Below are 20,208 nucleotides of genomic sequence, written 5' to 3'. Positions count from 1 at the left end.
TTTCAGAGATCACCTCAGGCCACTTAGGAGAAGCTGAAAACACTGTATGTATGTAGGGCTGCACTTCGTGTCTTTCGTCTTCTCTCGACCAAGAGTAAAACCGCTCTAGTTCTCCATTTCTTCTGCATTTCATTAAAGCATGTGCCCTCTGCTTATCTGTTCCTTTTTTTTTTTTTTTTAAGATTTTTATTTATTTATTTGTCAGAGAGAGAGAGAGAGAGAGACAGCACAAGCAGGGAGAGCAGCAGCCAGAGGGAGAAGCAGGCTTCTCACTGAGCAAGGAGCCCAATGTGATACTTGATCCCAGGACCCTGGGATCATGACCTGAGTCGAAGGCAGACACTTAACCAACTAGCCTAGCCCCCCAGGCATCCTTGTTTATCTGTTCTCTATGTGGAACGTTAGAAGCTGTGAGGACAAGTTCATCACAGGCGAGCTTTGTCGGAGCTCAGCGCTGTGTAATGTACATACACACGTCTATCACACCAATGTTGTTTGTCTCTTGGGTTCTTCTGTAAAGCAGTCGCTCCAGACTGCTTTGAGAAGGTTTAAAAGGGAGCATAAGGAACGCAGTTGAGATGAGCTACGTTGAGCTTCGAGCTTAAGGACCAGAGAGGGTGGATGTTTCAAACCTCTCTGGACTTATATTATTTTCTGTGACTAATTGGGCCGTGTTTTTGCAGCTCTCTAATTATCTTTGCACTTTCTTTACCTTAAGCTGATTTCACAATCAGGATTTGTCTAGGTAGAACTTTGATGCTTGGGATTTTGTCTGAGTTTTAATGTTTTGCTGGTGTTAGGCAGAGCGCAACTGCCAGACTATTGTCCAAAGTGATTGTGCAAAAACAAAACAAAACAGACCCAAACAAACAAACAAAACAAAACAAAAAAGCGAACAAAGTGGTTGTGCCATTTTCTGTTCCCACCAGCAGTGTAGGAGGGTTTTGAATTCTCCACGTCCTTGTTATTATCTGACTTCGTGATTCTAACCATCTACTGGGTGTGGAATGGTATCTCATCGTAGTGTAGATTTTCATTTCCCTGGTGACTAATGATGTCGAGTGTCTTTTCATGAGCTTGTTGGCCATCTGCCTGTTTTTGGAAAAATGTATATTCAGATCATTTGCCCATTTAAGTTACCAATTGGGTTAGTCTTTTTATTCTTGAGTTGTAACAGTTCTTTATATGTTCTAGATACAAATTTCTTATCACATAAATGATTTACAAATATTTTCCCCCATTCTGTGAGTTTTTTCACTTTCTTGATAATGTCCCTCAAAGCTCAAAAGTTTCAAATTTTGATAAAGCCCAATCGATCTATTTCTTCCCTTTGCTGCTTTTGTTACTCGTGTTTTTGGTATCATATCTAAGAATTGGCAAGTCAAAAGTCACAAAGATTTACTCCTATGTTACCTTTTCAGAATTTTATAGTTTTGCCTCTTACATTTTTTTAAATTTTAGTTTTAAGTAATCTTTACAACCCAATGTGGGGCTCAAACTTACAAACCCAACATCAAGAATCACATGCTCTACCAACTGAGCCAGCCATGCACCCCACCTCTTACATTTTAGGTCTTTGACATGGATAGAACTAGAGGGTATCATGCTAAGTGAAATAAGTCAATCAGAGAAAGGCAATTATATGATCTCATTCATATGTGGAATTTAAGAAACAAAACAGAGGAGCATAGGGAAAGGGAGGGGGAAAAAGATGAAATCAGAGAGGGAGACAAACTATAAGAGACTCTTAATCATAGGAAACAAACTGAGAGTTGATGGAAAGGGGGGATGGGGTAACTGGGGCGTTAAGGAGGACACGTGATATCATGAGCGCTGGGTGTTATATACAACGGATGAATCACTGAACTCTACCTCTGAAGCTAATAATACACTATATGTTAATTAATTGACTTTAAATAAAAAAAATTAAATAAACTAGCTGAACCACACACAAAAAAACAAAACCCCGAAACATTTTAGGTCTTTGATTTATTGAAGCTAATTTTTGTAATGGTGTGAGATGAGGGTTCAATCTCATTCTTTTGCATGTAGGTACAGTTGTTCCAGCACTGTTTGTTGAAAGAACAGTCTCAGCACCTTGTTGAAAATTAATTGACCATAAATAAGTGGGTTTATTTCTGGACTCTCAATTCTATTCCATTCATCTATGTGTCTATTCTTATGCCAGTACCACACTGGCTTGATTATTGTTACTTTGTAATAAGTTTTGAACAGGGGAAGCCTGAGTCCTCCAACTTTGTTCTTTTTCAAGAGTGTTTTGTCTCTTTTGGGTCCTTTGAGTCTCCATATGAATTTTAGGATCAGCTTATCAATTTCTACGAAGAAGCCAGCTGGGATTCGGATGGTGATTATGTTGAATCGGTAGGTCAATTTGGGAAATACTACCATCTTAACATATTAGGTCTTCTGATCCTTGGAAATGGAATGTCTTTCCATTTATTTAGATGTTCTTTAATTGCTTTCAATGATGTATTATAAATTTCAGTGTATAGGTTTTACACTTCTTTTGCTAAATTTATTCCCCAAGTAGTTTATCCTTTTGATACTATTGTAAATGGAATTGTTCTCTTAATTTCATTTTTGGATTGTTCATTGCCAAATATATAGAAATTCAATTTTTGTATTTGTATTTGATTTTTGTATATTGATCCTACAACTTTGACAAACTTGTTTAATATGTCTAATAATTCCTAATTATTGCTGCAGTTCATTTTTTAAAAATGTTTCAAGTTTCTATTTAAATTCTAGTTAGTTAACAGATAATATAATATTAGTTTCAGGAGTGGGATTTCGTGATTCATCACTTATGTATAACACCTAGTGCTTATCACAAGTGCCCTCCTAATGCCCATCACCCAGTTAACCCATCCCCCCACCCCCACCCATCTCCCCTCCAACAATCCTCAGTATGTTCTCTATAGTTAAGAATCGCTGCAGTTTCTACTGGGTATTTACCCCAAAGATACAGACGTAGTGAAGAGAAGGGCCATATGCACCCCAATGTTCATAGCAGCAATGTCCACAATAGCTAAATTGTGGAAGGAGCCGAGATGCCCTTCAACAGATGACTGGATTAAGAAGTTGTGGTCCATATATACGATGGAATATTACTCAGCTATCAGAAAGAACGAGTTCTCAACATTTGCTACAACATGGACAGCACTGGAGGAGATAATGCTAAGTGAAATAAGTCAAGCAGAGAAAGACAACTATCATATGATTTCTCTCATCTATGGAACATAAGAACTAGGATGATCGGTAGGGGAAGAGAGGGATAAAGAAAGGGGGGGTAATCAGAAGGGGGAATGAAACATGAGAGACTATGGACTATGAGAAACAAACTGAGGACTTCAGAGGGGAGGGGGGTGGGGGAATGGGATAGACCGGTGATGGGTAGTAAGGAGGGCACGTATTGCATGGTGCACTGGGTGTTATACACAACTAATGAATCATCGAGCCTTACATCGGAAACCGGGGATGTACTGTATGGTGACTAACATAATATAATAATAATAATAATAATAAAATCATTAAAAAAAAAAAAGAATCGCTGCAGTTTAAAATTTGCTTTCTATTGTACTTATTACTAATTCATGCACAGATTCCTGCAGAGCTTCGAAACTCCCTCCAATATGGCCAGATAAATCAGGAATCATTCCTGCCCCAGTTTTTTTTTTTTAACTGAAATATCCCCCTTAAAATCCTGTTTTTGCCACTAATTGATTGATTGACCCTAAACCTAGTGCCTGTCGTTCTGGGATTTCCCTTTGTAAATATCTTGGGACTTTTTCCTTTCTGGATCCCATGTTTTTCTTTATCTTGGCTAATTGCCTCATTTTTGTGAAGCACATAATCCATTGGCTTCCTGAGAAAGTATACATGAGAGGGAACTTTTTTTGACACTTAATTTGTTCGAAAAGCTCTATCTCTTACTTTCCATAAGACAGGTTACTTGGGAATGTAGAATTCTACATCGGAAATAACTTCCCATAGAATTTTGAAGACACTATTCTATAGTCTTCTAGCTTTTTTTTTTTTTTAAGATTTTTATTTATTTATTTGTCAGAGACAGAGAGAGAGAGAGACAGCGAGCAAGGAGCCTGATGCAGGACTCGATCCCAGGACCCTGGGATCATGGCCCTAGCTGAAGGCAGACGCTTAACTGACTGAGCCACCCAGGTGTCCCTATAATCTTCTAGCTTTTAAAGTTAATGCTAACAGTCCAATGCCAGTTTGAGTCCTGATCTTTATGGATCTAAGTTTTTCCTCTATAGCAGCTTTTAGGATCTTCTATTAGTCATTGTTTAGAAATTTCAGGAACACGTGCTTTAATACAGGTGTTTCCTTCTTCGTTCTTTTGATGACTACTTGGGAGTCTATTTCAATGTAGAAACTCATACTTTCCAGGTCTGAGAAATTTTCTTATATAATTTCTTTGCTTTTTCCCCCCATCTTTCTGGAGAGAATAGACCATAATTGATAGTTTTACTTGCAGCCATTTCTTTTTAGTTTTTTCTATAATACAGGAACCATAGTCTGTTTTACTATAGTTGCTATTTCTTTTTCATAAGTTTCATAATTTAATATTCATAATGTCAGAGCACACAACCATTAAATACTTGGTCTCCCTTAAATGTATCAATTATTCTTAGAACCGCACATAAGTATATATTCAGTGATCAACATCAGTTAGTCCTTATGCTGATGTCACTTCAATTACTTTTGTTGTCTAAAGATCATTCTTTAGATTAAAGTTCCCCAGGAAGAGTTCATGGCAGCAGTATTTCCTTATTCTTAAATGTTCATAACAGTATGCCTGCAGAGTTCAACTTGGCTAATTATAAAATCCTTGGCTCATTTTCTTCCTTGAGTATTTTATATTTTTATTTTTATTTTTTAAAGATTTTATTTATTTATTTGACAGGGAGAGAGACAGCCAGCAAGAGAGGGAACACAAGCAGGGGGAATGGGAGAGGAAGAAGCAGGCTCCCAGCAGAGGAGCCTGATGCGGGGCTCGATCCCAGAACGCCGGGATCACGCCCTGAGCCGGAGGCAGATGCTTAACGACTGAGCCACCCAGGCGCCCCCTTCCTTGAGTATTTTAAATATGTATCCCACTATCTGGGAAAAATAGTAAACTATTGTTGAAAAGTCTTCTGACAGTGTGATTACTTTCCCTTACAAATGACTGATCTTTTTGCCTTTTCTTTCTTTCTTTTTGAAGCTCATTTGTCTTACTCGAATATGTCTTGGTGTTATCCATTCCAGGTAAATCGTCCTGATAAGCTCTGTGCCACTTAAATATGCCAGTTTCAGTGTTAGTTCAGAAGTAGTTCCACAAATTAAAGGTTTTAGTATTTGCTTTGGGTTTCTTCTTCAGGGAATCCCCTTATACAGATGTTGGTTTGTCTTGGCCTATCATCTATTTATATCTCTCACTTTCTAATTTTTTTAATATTGTAGGACAGTTTTAAATGTCTGTAAATTCTTTTATGCTCCTTCCTTCAAGGAATAGAACCTAATTTTCCTTAACTTGTGTGAGGGCTGGACTTAGTGACTCACTTTTAACAAATAGAATATGATGGAATGGATGGTGAGTGACAAGGTCACCATAGGCCTCACAGCTTTCCCCTTGCTCTCACTCACAAATCACGTGCTCTGGCAAGCCAGCTACCATTTTGTGGAAACACATCAAGCAGCCCCATGAAGAGGCCCGCATGGTGGACCTTAGAAGAGGAGAGTGAGCCAAGACTGCTTCCCTGGCTCAATGGCTATTCTGTTGTTATTATAAAGAGTTAAACATGGATGCCTGGGTGGCTCAGGCAGTTAAGCATTTGCCTTCAACTCAGGTCATGATCCCGGGGTCCCGGGGTCGAGTCCCACATCGAGTTCCCTGCTAAGTGGGGAGTCGTCTTCTCCCTCTCCCTCTGCTGCTCTCTCTCTGTCTCTGTCAAATTAATTAATTAATTAAATCTTTAAAAAAATAAAAAATAAAGAGTTAAACAATACTGCCTTGTGCTTTTTGAAACTACCTTTTCTGCCTCCTCCCCCACTTTATCTGGATCTTCTCTTGCCTCTGCCCACCACGCCTCTGTGCTGCTCCATGTAGATTCTACCCCCAGCAGACTCTCCTCTGAGAGGGACTTTGTTCTGCAAAGGAGATTGCATTTGTTGGCGCTGAGATGTAATACAGCCTAGACTGTCCCATACAATCTAACCTTTCTTTTGCCTTCACCGTTAGGAACCCCTTTCCAGCTCTGGCACCGCTCCCCAAAAAGTTCAATTAGCTTTCAATGCTGAGTGGGAACATTTAGATTTGGGGATAAATACCTTTGGCGATTTGATTATGAGTTTGCTGGCACTCAGTGCCACCAGGAGATCTTTTCTTTGCTGCTTTCTTCTGTCTCCTGCCACTGGCTGATACGCGGGTCTGCTGCTGCCAGTTAATCAGTGCTCTCCTTGCATTTGGAAACTCACAGGATACCTTATTGCTTCTATAGAAGATCACTGTCGTGCGTTTATGGCGGTGATGGCTCTTGTAGGATTAGGTAGATTCGACACGATACCACTTTACTCTTACACAGAAAATATCACATTTTTCATTTCTAGAAGTTCTGTTCTCTGGATTTTCCCTTTCTTACATCTTCTGGTTCTTGGTTTATGGACCCTCCATCAACTCTTAACTCTCTAGGTATAACAGTGATTTTAAAAAAATTTTTTTTATTCTCCCTATGTTGTCCTTATTTTCTCTAAGTTCCCTTTTTCTTCTTGTTTCTGCATCTCATTTTCATGTCAGTCTTCCCTCCACTATCGTGAGATCTTTGGCCCTTCAAGCATATATAGAATTAGGCATTTTTCACGAGCTCTGTGTGTATATGTAGGACTTCTCAATCAGCGAGCAACTCTGTAATTGCTTGGTGGAGACACTTTTACGTAGGTGAAGGATGCTGCACAGTCAATATTGTTTTTCCCAGACTGGTGTGCTCCCATATGCCGCCATGGGATGCGGGAAGGGGGAATCAAGCTTGGTTGCCAGTGTGTTCGCAGCAGAACTGAAGGAGAAGTAGGGAGGGGTCTCACGGTTCAAAATACAGACCTTACTTAACTTCCCTATCCAATAAGGTGCTCAAAACATGACCAGTGTCTGAGTCCAGATCCTCTATATTTCAACTTGTCCTGAAAATAAACTTTCCATCTTTTGCCAAGGTAGGGGAGAGACCATCTCTTGTCTGCCCTGGGGTGAGAAATAAAATTTATTTATTTATTTTTAAGAGAGAGGAAGAGAGAAAGTGTGGGAGCATGAGCGGGGGTGGGTTGGGGGTGGTGGGCAGAGGGAGAAACAGAATTCCCACTGAGCAGGGAGCCCGAAGCAGGGACTCTCTCCCAGGACCCTGGAATCATGACCTGAGCTGAAGGCAGACAAATAGCGGACTAAGCCACCCAGGCACCCCAAGAAATAAAATTTAATTGTTTAACCTCTTACAAATCGGAGTACCTGGCTGCTCAGTCATCACAGCATGTAATTCTTGATTTTGGGTTTGTGGGTTTGAGCCCCACGTTGGGTGTAGAGATTACTTAAAAATAAAATCTTCAAACAAACAAACAAAAAATACTTCTTACAAATTTTTAACTAATCACTCTGTTTTCAGTCCACCCACTCACCTCTTCTTCAGAGTTACCTGGTACAATTATTGGCTCATTTACTGAGTCTTTTGGGATACTGAAATTTTAAAAATTTGTTCCCCAACTCTTGCATGCACTTAACTATAAAGTCAGTTAAATTCTTCCTTATACTCCCTAGATTTCAAAATTTTGTTGACATTTATCCAGTTCTCTTTGTCCTTAGAGATTTATGAAGGTTTTTTTTAATCCCTTAATTGTAATGAAGTATGGTTCAAAAGGAGTGCAGGCAAATACATGTTTACCTCTGCCATCCTTTTAATAAATTCCTCTTCTGCTTAAACTGAGAATAGTAGTATTAACAATAATGCTAGAAATATATTTACAATAATGTGTTTTCTAGAGAAGAGTCCTGAATAGGGCTGAACTAAGCCCATCAGATATATAACTCAAGATACCACACGCTACCATAATACTTTTTTTAAAACAATTACCTAGGATTTTTACTTTATACTCACTAAAATATATTTAGGCATGGATTTAAAAGCAATCATATCACATTTGTACATACATAAGGCAAATAAAAGCAGAAATTAAGGTATTTCTAAAACCTCCTTACATTTAGTGTTCTAGTCCTCTGAATCATATATATAAAATTTTTAATTGTGGCAAAAAAAACCCCACATAACATAAAATTAACCATCTTCACCATTTTAAAAAAATTTTATTTTACAGCAATCTTTTGTGAAGCACGTTTCGTGGAGAAAGAAAAATGCATTTTCCTTTAATAAGCAACAGTGAAAATATGATTCACTCTGAAACACTGGATCAGAAATGTTACGTACGTGTTAAGCCCAAACCTGAGGACGGAAAAGAAAAGGCATTTCTCACTTTGCGGAACTGTATAAAAACAGCGTAGACGCAAGAGCAACAACATGCCGGATATGTATTCTCTTTGGAGTTTCACCGCAAACAACCTTATCTAGTGATAATACAGTAAATATCAAAAAGTGATTGCCCAGTGAATGTCGTTAGGTTGAACTGGAGTGCCAGCCCTTCGTTTTCCCAAAGGGCTCCTAAACGAATGTGTCTGATCCTAGGAGAAGAGACAAAGCCCAGTTGTTTGCTGCTGTAGTCTGGTTGTTATGTTGTGATCTGCAAATTTCCCAATTCCCTTTCCAGGCTTTGCCTTCACGCTGTGAAACCCAGTGCAGGGACAAGGGGAAAATGGAAGGTTTGTGTAAGCCTGAATTGGTATGGGAAGCTGGAGTACTTGTTCAAGTTTGTATATAGAGAGAAATCTCCCGAACACATATTGGGGGAAAAAAAAAAAAAAGGATATTTTTAGAGTGAGCGTGGTAACCTACTCCTTACCCACCGCACGTTAAGCAATGTGCAAATGCCTTCTGCTGGGCACTCACTCGTCTGCCTGCCTTATACTTGGTCCTTTTCTACCGCCCTGGCTTCCTGTTTGTTGTTTCTTTCCCTTGCCCTTCTCTTCTTTCTGCCTTCCCCCGCCGAACTTCTGTTTCCTCTTCTGTCCCCGGAGTCCTGCGTCCTGGGTTGTGTCTTGCCTCTCCCGCCCCCGCCCTTCCCATTCTGCCCGCAGTGCTCTCCCCTGCAGACGACCTGGAGGGGCCTCCCAAGCTGGGTGGGGTTTCACTTGGGTAAATTACCACATCCTGGAGCACCATCCAGCAGTGTTTTCTTAAGACTTGGAAATGGAAGTCAGCGCATTTAGTGGGGGAAAAACTGAAAGCATTTAGTGGGATGACACTCTGGAGCATGCCTCTCTGTCTCCAAAAGGTGCAATTGCATGACAATGACCATGGAGGTAAATCTTGGGTGGGGGCCGGAGGACCCAGCGAAGGACAAGGGCCCCTGAGGTGATGGTGGAATCGGGATGGGACAGCCAGGTCTGCTTGTTGTGGCTGGCTTCATTGCCAATGGTCTTTTTTTCTTTCCCACCTAACCCACTGAGGCTTGGTCAGCTGTGGGGCTGCAGTGGGGGGCTATTGTCTGGTTCCATCACTGTCTGTTCCTGGATAAACCTGGGCTGCACCCTGCTCTAATTTGAAAAGAAAATGCAAAAAGAAAAAGATGCTCAATTGTGACTTCAAAAATAGTATTCCAGGTGTATAGAATATTCTGTCTCCCTGGCATGGAGGTGGGCTCTCCAAGGTCATTTTTAGGAGCCCCTATGCAAAAGGTTCTTGAGTCATTCTAGAACATAGTATTACAGAAAGACCTATTTTCTTCCCTAAGAGGCCATGAACATTGTAATGTCAAGAATACCTATTAGGGGGCGCATGGGTGGCGCAGTCGTTAAGCGTCTGCCTTCGGCTCAGGGCGTGATCCCGGCGTTATGGGATCAAGCCCCACATCAGGCTCCTCCGCTATGAGCCTGCTTCTTCCTCTCCCACTCCCCCTGCTTGTGTTCCCTCTCTCACTGGCTGTCTGTCTCTCTGTCAAATAAATAAATAAAATCTTAAAAAAAAAAAAAAGAAGGCACTGGATGTAATGAGCACTGGGTGTTGTGTAAGACTGATGAATCACTAACTCTACTTCTGAAACTAATAATACACTATATGTTAATTAATTGAATTTGAATTTTTGTAAAAAATGCCCCCCAAAATCTAAAATTCCATTGACAGTTTTATCCCCAGTCCAAGTATTAAACCCTCCCTTAAATTGTAAGCAAATTCCAGGAGGGTCAATAGAGTGACCCTTTTGACTCTTCAGCCTCAAATCACACCAGACCCATTCCTTACCTCCATTTCACACTTCTTTTGCGCCAGGTAAACCAGAATTCGCTGCCTGAGCCTACCCTAGGCTTTTTCCAGCCTTCTTTCCTGGAGACTTTTGAGCTTGTTTTTTCTGCCTGGGACACTCTTCCTTCTCTTCTCTTTTTAAGCTAACTCCCCGGGCTAAAAACCCAGGCTCCAAGTCTGTTCTCTAAGGCAGGAATAGTCCAGCTGAGGCTTCCCTGATGACCCGGCTCCCTCCTCCCTGGCGGCCCTTACCCCGGTGTGTTCTCTGGCTCACAGCCAGCTTCCCACCAGGTTAAGCTTCATCAAAAGATGAAAGACCGGAGCTGCGTCTTGCTCCTCATCGAATCTCTCATCTAGAACAGTAACGGACCCACAGTAGGCTCTGTTTATGGAGTGAGTGGATGTTTCACCGTCAATGTGTTTTTCATGGGGTGGCGGAGCAGGGCTGAGTGGAAAAGGGAAGACGCCAGGAGAAAAAGTTGCAGTACGGGGAGAGAGGAGGCTGGGCTCATTGGAGGCAAGCTCTCCTGGGTGGCAGTTTTGCGAAGGGCCAGTTGAGAGGCGTGCTAAAACCCCCTTTTACTGTCGTCCCTGAGAAGGTTACAACTGTAATTGACAGCTGACATCGCAAACGTATTAACACATTTGATCCATTTGCCAGAGTGGTTTTTAATGACCTGTATCTCGCACAATAAAATAGGGCAAAGTTAAAACCAGGTTGGCTTTAGATTCGTATCTGCCACCATCTGTCGGTTCCCGGATCTGGGGTTACGTCATTCTTATTTTTACATTAAACATTACCAGTAATAAAAGCAAAGAAAAAGGGGAAATAAAAACTCATGTAGGGAAATTCTGATTTCACACAGGCTTGACAGAGTCTTTTTCTTCTCAGTCATCCTAGAACAGAAAACAACAGGAAGATGTCTTACTGAGAAATACCCCCTTCAACTTGACCATGAGTCAAACACAGAAGAAAAATTCCTCAGATGGAGAAACTAAACCCCGGACTTCATTTGTCAACAAATTCCTCAGGGGCTCCAAATTTATGTCCTCCAAAGCTGAAAACGGAAAAGAGAGCAATGACCTCGAAACAACCGATTTCCAACCCAGCAACGACACACAGAAAACAGCCGCCTTAGATACGGGTAAACTTCTGACTGCTGTTATTTCTTTATTCTTTTAAAGTAACGTTTTCCCCTAAAGAGATCATATGGGTTAAACTAAACCTAATCTGAGTCTCTATTCTAAGCATTTACTATGTGACTTAAATGCTTTAAATACTTTGCTAATTTGACTTTTAAATGAACAAAAGTAACATTACAGGAAGGTATAGAGAAAATACCTTGTTTCCTTTCATTCTAACACAAATGATCATTTCTTCAAGATTCTTTTCAGTCTTTCGTTCATATGCATGCATTTATGGTCAGTCAGCCAGTCAACAAACATTGATTGAGTACCTACTGTATATCAGCCACTGTTGTGTTAGAAATGCAGCCACGAAAAACAGGACCTCATGGGCACAAAGAACCAAACACAGACATAATTTCAGTGTAATAAGTGATAGGAAGAAAAATAAAGCAGGCTAAGGAGACAGAGAAGGGTGGATGAGGTACTGCTCTAGATGGGGTTGTGGGGAAGGAGTCTCCGATTTGGTGGCATTTGAGCAGAGATCTGAATAAAGTAAGCCGAGAATGAATGAATGAATGAATGAATGAATGAAGAAAGCTAGTCACGTGGATGTCTACGGCAACAGCTTCCCAGGCAAGGGGAACTGTAAGTGCAAAGGCCCAAAGTGCAAAGGTGGGACTGGGCCTGGGGTGCTTGAGAGCGAGCTCGAGGTCGGGGTGCTGAAGCAGGATGAGAGAGGAGAGAGGACAAGAGCAGTAGGACCGTCACAGAGGTGCCTGGGGGCCAGAGCGAGCATCTTCTGCAGTTATAATAGCTTACATATCCCTCTTGAGCTTACATGGGGCTGTGAGCCTACTTCCGGAACATACGATTATACTGCTCAGTCCCCACATGGCAGACACACACAAAATGATGTTCGTATGCCTAACTTTAACAGCTGCGTCATGCTCCATTCCATGCATATGCCACGATTACATAAGTTCCTTTTCTGCCCTTCAGTGAATAGTTTTGTCTTTCCCTCTTGCTTATTCCTGGCTTCATTGTATTTCAGCCTTTTTTTAAAGTATAAATTCTTAGAACAGAGATCACAAATTCAAGGGTTATGAAAATAAATATTGCCAAATCTCTCCCTAAACTATGTGTCATACACAATGCCATTAATATATTATCTATTCGATTAAATGTATTTTTTAACACCTACGTACACAGAAGTAGAGAGAACAGCCTAAGGACCCCCCATGATCACTTCCCTCTAACAATTATCAACCCATGGCCAATCGTGTTTCATTTATACCTACCCTCAATTCTGTCAGATTATTTGCATCGAATACCAAAAATAATATCATTTTATATGAAAGTAGAGTACGTATATTTTAAATATATTTTGGAAATCGGAAGTTAAAGTCTACTTTTTAAAAAAAGGAACAACCTCTATCAGAAAATTGTTGATTCTTGTTCTAAAGTAGGAATCGAAGCTTCAGGAACATGGTTCATGAATACCTGCAACCATGATGAAATTAATAGTGCAAGGCCAGACGCTGCTTATCCCGGCTGGGCAACACTGGCCACTCAGCCTTGCTTGGCTTCTCCATTTCCACCTCTCCCAAAATTCAGCGGCTCCTAGAGTCATGTCAGTTCTGCCCCTAAAATGGCTCTTGGACCTGGCTCCTCCTCCCCACTGCTGTTCTGGCTTTCGTTGTTTTTTGCCCGGACCACTGGGGCAGCTTCCTAACTGATTTCTCTACTTCTAGTCCGGCTCTCTTGCCAACTTGTCCTCCACAGCGCCACAGCATGCTCTTTCTAAATCACAGATATGATGTCTTTCACCTGCTTAAAATCTTTCCGGAGAAAGTCTACACTGCTAAGCATGGTCTTCAAGGTGTTGTGATCGGGTGGACCTCCCTTCGTGACCTCCACCTTCCCCCAGCCTCACGCTCATCCTCTCCTCCTGACGTGCAAATCCACTTGCAGTTTCCTCAACCGGCCACATTCTTCCAAAGGGCTTCCCTGGGCTTACAAAGACTTCCCTTGTGTCACCATCCTTCTTCTGCACCCCTCCCCACCTATCCCTCCCTCATGCCCACCCACCTGGCTGACTGTCGCTCACCCTTAAGGAGCAATTCATGTACCCCTTCCTCTTGAAAGCTTGCCAACACCTGCCCATGGGCCCTGAGGTACTTACTGTCATACCATGTGTTCCCATGCTCCCTCCTCACACCTCCACCACTCGTCCCCTCTGTACTGTCAGCATGGCTTCCTTGTCCCTCCTCCATTAGACAGGTAGCTCCTTGAAAACAGGAACTTGTTATCTCGGTTCTCTGTGTGGTGTCACCCATATTACGAACATGTAGTCATGTTTTATGAAACCACTGGGATTCTTGGTTGTTTATAACAAAGAAACTAATCCTTACAGATTTAGGTTGGAAAATAGTTAATGTGAAGATACTGCTTACCTTACAGAATCATGGGGAGGAGGCGGGAGCTTGGTTCAGCAGTAAAGCAGCCAGGAAAGGCCCGGAATCACTCCACAGAACTGTCCTCTTCGTGGAGTGTCAGTCATCCTACCTCAGCCAACGGGTAGCAACCCTGACTCAGCTGTTTTATATCTTGAGCTGTGACATAAGCTATCCCTTGAAGAAAGGGTTTTATGTATTTAAAAAAAATGAAATATATGGTCTATAAGGACGTGTCCAGGGATCACCAGCTGGTACTCGTATTTATACGTAGGCATTTGATTAAGACTTACCATGTTGATTTATTTTGGTCATTAAGGAGCTTTTAAAGCTAATATTCATTCATTCATTCATTCATTCATTCATTCATTCAATTATTTGTTCATTCAACAAATATTTACAGAATATCTCTCATATAAAAGGCACTGCAGAGTCCCCTCTTCCTGGGAGACCCCAGTAAGTGAAAAGTGAACCAGGCAGGAATTATAGTCTCTATTTTACAGACGAGTAAACCAAGGCTCAAAGAAGTTCCGTGACTTGCTCACCTGAGGGACCCATGATTCGAACCTGGTCTTCCACTTATGCTGTCTTAGACTCGCCAGTCATATCAGACATTACAGAGTGCCCAAGTAGGATGCGGTCTGAGAAGAGATTCCTGAATCTGTCAATTGGTAGGTCACTGCTGGTGACCTTTGAAAAACAGTTTGTTGGGATAGGTGAATGTGGTCACCAGAACATAGAGGGTTAATTGGCAAATGGGGTGAAGTGGGACCAGCAAGCACAAACTACCCTTTCCAAACATCTGACAGTAATTGTTTCCTGATAGACAAAACAGTGGCTTGAGAAAACAAAGAAGCTTTGGTGAGGCTGGAGCTGGGGCATGATTGTAGGATGAGCCTGTGGAGATAAAAAGCTCAAAAACAGAAGAGAGAAAGCATCAGAGAGCATGCAGAGAGATTTTTTTTTAACACGAAAATTCAAAGCCACACACATACATATAATGGGCTTTGGAGCAGACTGTTCTGGGTTCAAATTCTGACTCTGTTACTTACTAATTGACAGTCTCTCTGTGTCTCAGGTTCCAAACCTATGAAATAGTGTGATTGTGATTCCTTGCATGAAGTTTACACACAATGTCCTGTACTCACTGGCACATAAGAGTTAGCCTCTCTGCACCTGCCACCCACCACTCTCTTCTGCTCCACCCAAAGTTAGAGTTGCCAGACAAAATACATGCAATATTTAGGACATACTTTCACTAAGCAATGATTCCTTGTTTACTTGAAGTTTAAACTTAATTGGACAGGCTGTTTTTGTTTTTCCTAAATCTGGCAACCCTACCCAAAATAAAATCCGTTGTATCTAATGCATGCTACAAGCGGAAGGCCAGAGTGAAGAGGTAAAATAGTGGGTGGTGCTGCCTCCTACTGGCGGAATGTGGAACACCAACCATCCCTGCAAAGATGACACCATATAGGTGTTCTCTTAAAAACAGCCGGGCCCCAGACCCACTGCGGAGGAGAGGTAGGCTTTGTATTACTCTCCTAATATTTAAGTCTAAGCTGATTACTACTGAAATCCTACTATTAATTTTCACTGGTACCAATATATTTCTTTTTAGCTATGTGGTTTTATACTTTGCAAGGGTTAGAATATCACTGCACATCTGGAATTTACACTTTAATATTGGATTCCAGTATACTCTTTTTATATGTTTTGTTTTATTTTATTTTATTTTATTTTATGTTATGTTATGTTATGTTATTTTAAAGATTTTATTATTTTTTTTTTAATTTATTTGAAGAGATAGAGACAGCCAGCGAGAGAGGGAACACAAGCAGGGGGAGTAGGAGAGGAAGAAGCAGGCTCCCAGCGGAGGAGCCTGATGTGGGGCTCAATCCCAGAACGCTGGGATCACGCCCTGAGCCGAAGGCAGACACTTAACGACTGCGCCACCCAGGCACCCCCTTTTTATACGTTTTAAATTGTCCGTTTTCATCTACAACACCTCCTTAAAGTCACTGTCAGTACCTGCATATTCTTTTTTCCTTATAAAAGTATGGTGTATTTTATATGTATCTTAAATGCTGGCACATACCTGTACACAATAGGTGTTCAATAAAAGTAAAGCTTTTCTTATTTTAGTGTTTGCATGTTAGCACAGCATTAGTGCAGAGGAACTTGGTGAGGGGCCACGTAAGTCGTCTCTAATAACAAGAAGGACAAATGAGGCTTTCTTTTTTTTTTTTTTTTTATGAGTGGAGGGAGGTCTTTATTTTATATTTAAATCTCTAAGGATTTTTTTTCTAATGTTTTTTTATTATATTATGTTAGTCACCATACAGTACATCCCTGGTTTTTGATGTAAAGTTCGATGATTCATTAGTTGCGTATAACACCCAGTGCACCATGCAATACGTGCCCTCCTTACTACCCATCACCGGTCTATCCCATTCCCCCACCCCCCTCCCCTCTGAAGCCCTCAGTTTGTTTTTCAGAGTCCATAGTCTCTCATGCTTCATTCCCCCTTCTGATTACCCCCCCCTTCTTTATCCCTTTCTTCCCCTACCAATCTTCCTAGTTCCTATGTTCCATAGATGAGAGAAACCGTATGATAATTGTCTTTCTCTGCTTGACTTATTTCACTTAGCATTATCTCCTCCAGTGCCGTCCATGTTGCAGCAAATGTTGAGAACTCGTTCTTTCTGATAGCTGAGTAATATTCCATTGTATATATGGACGACAACTTCTTAATCCAGTCATCTGTTGAAGGGCATCTCGGTTCCTTCCACGATTTAGCTATTGTGGAGAATGCTGCTATGAACACTGGGGTGCATATGGCCCTTCTCTTTACTACGTCTGTATCTTTGGGGTAAATACCCAGTAGTGCAATGGCTGGGTCATAGGGTAGCTCAATTTTTAACTTTTTAAGAGACCTCCACACTGTTTTCCAGCGTGGCTGCACCAACCTGCATTCCCACCAACAATGTAGGAGGGATCCCCTTTCTCCACATCCTCTCCAGCAATTGCTGTTTCCTGCCTTGTTAATTTTTGCCATTCTAACTGGCGTAAGGTGGTCTCTTAGTGTGGTTTTGATTTGAATTTCCCTGATGGCTAATGATTTTGAACATTTTTTCGTGTGTCTGTTAGCCATTTGTATGTCATCATTGGAAAAGTGTCTGTTCATATCTTCTGCCCATTTTTTGATTTGTTTATTTGTTTCTCACGTATTGAGTTTGAGAAGTTCTTTGTAGATCTTGGATACCAGTCTTTTATCTGTAGTGTCATTTGCAAATATATTCTCCCATTCCATGGGCTGCCTCTTAGTTTTTTTTTTTTTTTTTAAGATTTTATTTATTCATTCGACAGAGAGAGACAGCCAGCGAGAGAGGGAACACAAGCAGGGGGAGTAGGAGAGGAAGAAGCAGGCTCCCAGCGGAAGAGCCTGACGTGGGGCTCGATCCCAGAACGCCAGGATCACGCCCTGAGCCAGAGGCAGACGCTTAATGACTGCACCACCCAGGCACCCCGTGCCTCCTAGTTTTTTTTGACTGTTTCCTTGGCTGTGCAGAAGCTTTTTATCTTGATGAAGTCCCACACGTTCATTTTATCTTTTGTTTCTCTTGCCTTGGGAGATGTGTCATGAAAAAGTTTGCTTTGGCCGATGTCGTAGAGGTTGCTGCCTATGCTCTCATCAAGGATTTTGATGGATTCCTGTCTCACATGGAGGTCTTTCATCCATTTAGACTTTATCTTTGTGTATGGTGTGAGAGAGTGGTCAAGTTTCATTCTTTTGCACGTAGCTGTCCAATTTTCCCAGCACCATTTCTTGAAGAGACTGTCTTTTTTCCACCGGATGTTTTTTCCTGCTTTATCAAAGATTAGTTGCCCAAAGAGCCGAGGTTCCATTTCTGGGTTCTCTATTCTGTTCCATTGGTCTATGTGTCTGTTTTTGTGCCAGTACCATGCTGTCTTTGTGATCACAGCTTTGTAGTACAGCTCGAAATCCGGCATTGTGATGCCCCCAGCTTTGTTTTTCCTTTTCAACAGTTCCTTGGCGATTCGGGGCCTTTTCTGGTTCCATACAAATTTAAGGACTATTTGTTCCAGTTCTTTGAAAAATGTCATTGGTATTTTGATCGGGATAGCATTGAAAGTGTAGATTGCTCTGGATAGCATGGACATTTTAACTATGTTATTTCTTCCGATCCACGAGCATGGAATATTTTTCCATCTTTTTGTGTCTTCTTCAATGTGCTTCAAGAGTGATTTATAGTTTCTAGAATATAGTACCTTTACGTCTCTGGTTAAGTTAATTCCAAGGTAACGTATGGTTTTTGGTGCTATTGTAAATGGGATGGATTCCCTAATTTCTCTTTCTTCGGTCTCGTTATTCATGTATAGAAATGCAACTGATTTCTGAGCATTGATTTTGTATCCCGCCACATTACCGAATTGCTCTATAACTTCTAATAGTTTGGGAGTGGCTTCTTTTGGGTTTTCCATATAGAGTATCATGTCATCTGTGAAGAGAGACGTTTTGACTTCTTCTTTGCCAATTTGGATACCTTTTATCCCTTTTTGTTGTCTGATTGCTGTTGCAAGGACTTCTAGTACTATGTTGAATAATAGTGGCGAGAGTGGGCATCCTTGTCGTGTTCCTGATCTTAAGGGAAGGGCTTCCAGCTTTTCCCCATTGAGAATGATATTTGCTGTAGGCTTTTCATAGATGGTTTTTATGAGATTGAGGAATGTACCCTCTATCCCTACACTCTGAAGGGTTTTAATCAGGAAAGGATGCTGTATTTTGTCAAATGCTTTTTCTGCATCTATTGAGAGAATCATATGATTTTTGAATTTTTCTTTCTGGATAAAATCTATGACATTGATTGATTTGGGAATGTTGAACCACCCTTGCATCCCAGGGATGAATCCTACTTGGTCATGATGGATAATCCTTTTAATGTACTGTTGGATTCTATTAGCCAGGATCTTGTTGAGGATTTTGGCATCCATATTCATTAGGGAAATTGGTCTGTAATTCTCCTTTTCGATGGGGTCTTTGCCTGGTTTGGGGATCAAGGTAATATTGGCCTCATAGAATGAGTTTGGTAGCTTTCCTTCTTTTTCTATTTTTTGAAATAGCTTTAGGAGAATAGGTACTATTTCTTCTTTGAATGTTTGGTAGACTCCCCTAGGAAAACCATCCGGGCCTGGAGTTTTGTTTTTTGGAAGGTTGTTTATCACTGTTTCAATCTCTTCATAATTAATTGACCTGTTTAAAAAATTAATTTCTTCCTGTTTCAGTCTTGGTAGTTTATAGGTTTCCAGGAAGTCCTCCATCTCTTCCAGATTGCTTAATTTATTGGCATAAAGCTGTTGATAAAAGTTTCTAACAATCCTTCCAATTTCACTGGTGTTGGTTGTGACCTCTCCTTTTTCATTCATAATTTTATTAATTTGGGTCTTTTCTCTATTGTTTTCGATAAGTCTTGCCAGTGGTCTGTCAATTTTATTAATTCTCTCAAAGAACCAGCTTCTAGTTCAAATGAGGCTTTCTGAGTGTATTCTTGTGGCAGGGAGGGTGGTGGAGAAAAGCTCTCCCAGGCACTCCCCTCCCTGGATCTGTCCATTGAATGGTCTAGGAGTCCGGCAGCGTTTCATTGGCTCCCAGCAGCCAACTGAAGCTCCCAGCAGTGGTCGCAGTGTTTCCCCTTCTTCACCTGCTTGGTCAAATACCTGTGCTCCCCACCTGGCCTGAGCGCGGCTCTGTGTCCCTCAGCAGCGCTCCGCTTAATCGCTGTGCTAACGAGTTCGCCGCTTCGTCCAGCAAGACAACACTGTCTACACGCCGAGAAGCCCCTGTCAGGCTGTGAAAGAAGAGCCCCTGAGGTCCTCCGTTTCCTTGCTAGGAAGAGGGTCACTGGGGGCGCCTGGGTGACGCAGTCGCTAAGCCTCTCCCTTCGGCTTAGGGCGTGATCCCGGCGTTATGGGATCGAGCCCCACATCAGGCTCCTCCGCTATGAGCCTGCTTCTTCCTCTCCCACTTTCCCTGCTTGTGTTCCCTCTCTCGCTGGCTGTCTCTCTCTCTGTCTAATAAATAAATAAATAAAATCTTTAAAAAAAAAAAAAAAGAAGAAGAAGAAGAAGAGGGTCACTGGAGTGCTCAGTGTCCAGCACCCGGAGGCAGGACAGGGGTCAAGTTCAGCGTCTGG

At 41.5% G+C, this 20,208-nt stretch overlaps 1 protein-coding gene across 2 annotated transcripts in view; it reads left to right on the top strand.

Annotated features, from left to right (window-relative positions):
- Window positions 1-11,297: 11,297 nt before the first annotated feature.
- The window catches only part of LRRC31 (leucine rich repeat containing 31), a 28,341-nt gene continuing 19,430 nt past the window's right edge, over window positions 11,298-20,208 (top strand). For both annotated transcript variants that reach the window (XM_044384873.2, XM_026498908.4), the window contains exon 1: window positions 11,298-11,557. In XM_044384873.2, coding sequence (XP_044240808.1) covers window positions 11,368-11,557 — 190 coding nt within the window. In that variant the 5' untranslated portion in view covers window positions 11,298-11,367. The remainder of the gene's footprint in view (window positions 11,558-20,208) is intronic.

Source organism: Ursus arctos, unplaced genomic scaffold, assembly GCF_023065955.2.
Source record: "Ursus arctos isolate Adak ecotype North America unplaced genomic scaffold, UrsArc2.0 scaffold_4, whole genome shotgun sequence".
NCBI classification, from domain to species: domain Eukaryota; kingdom Metazoa; phylum Chordata; class Mammalia; order Carnivora; family Ursidae; genus Ursus; species Ursus arctos.
Note: the sequence above shows the minus strand (reverse complement) of the source record. Positions and strands in the feature narration are given on the sequence as shown.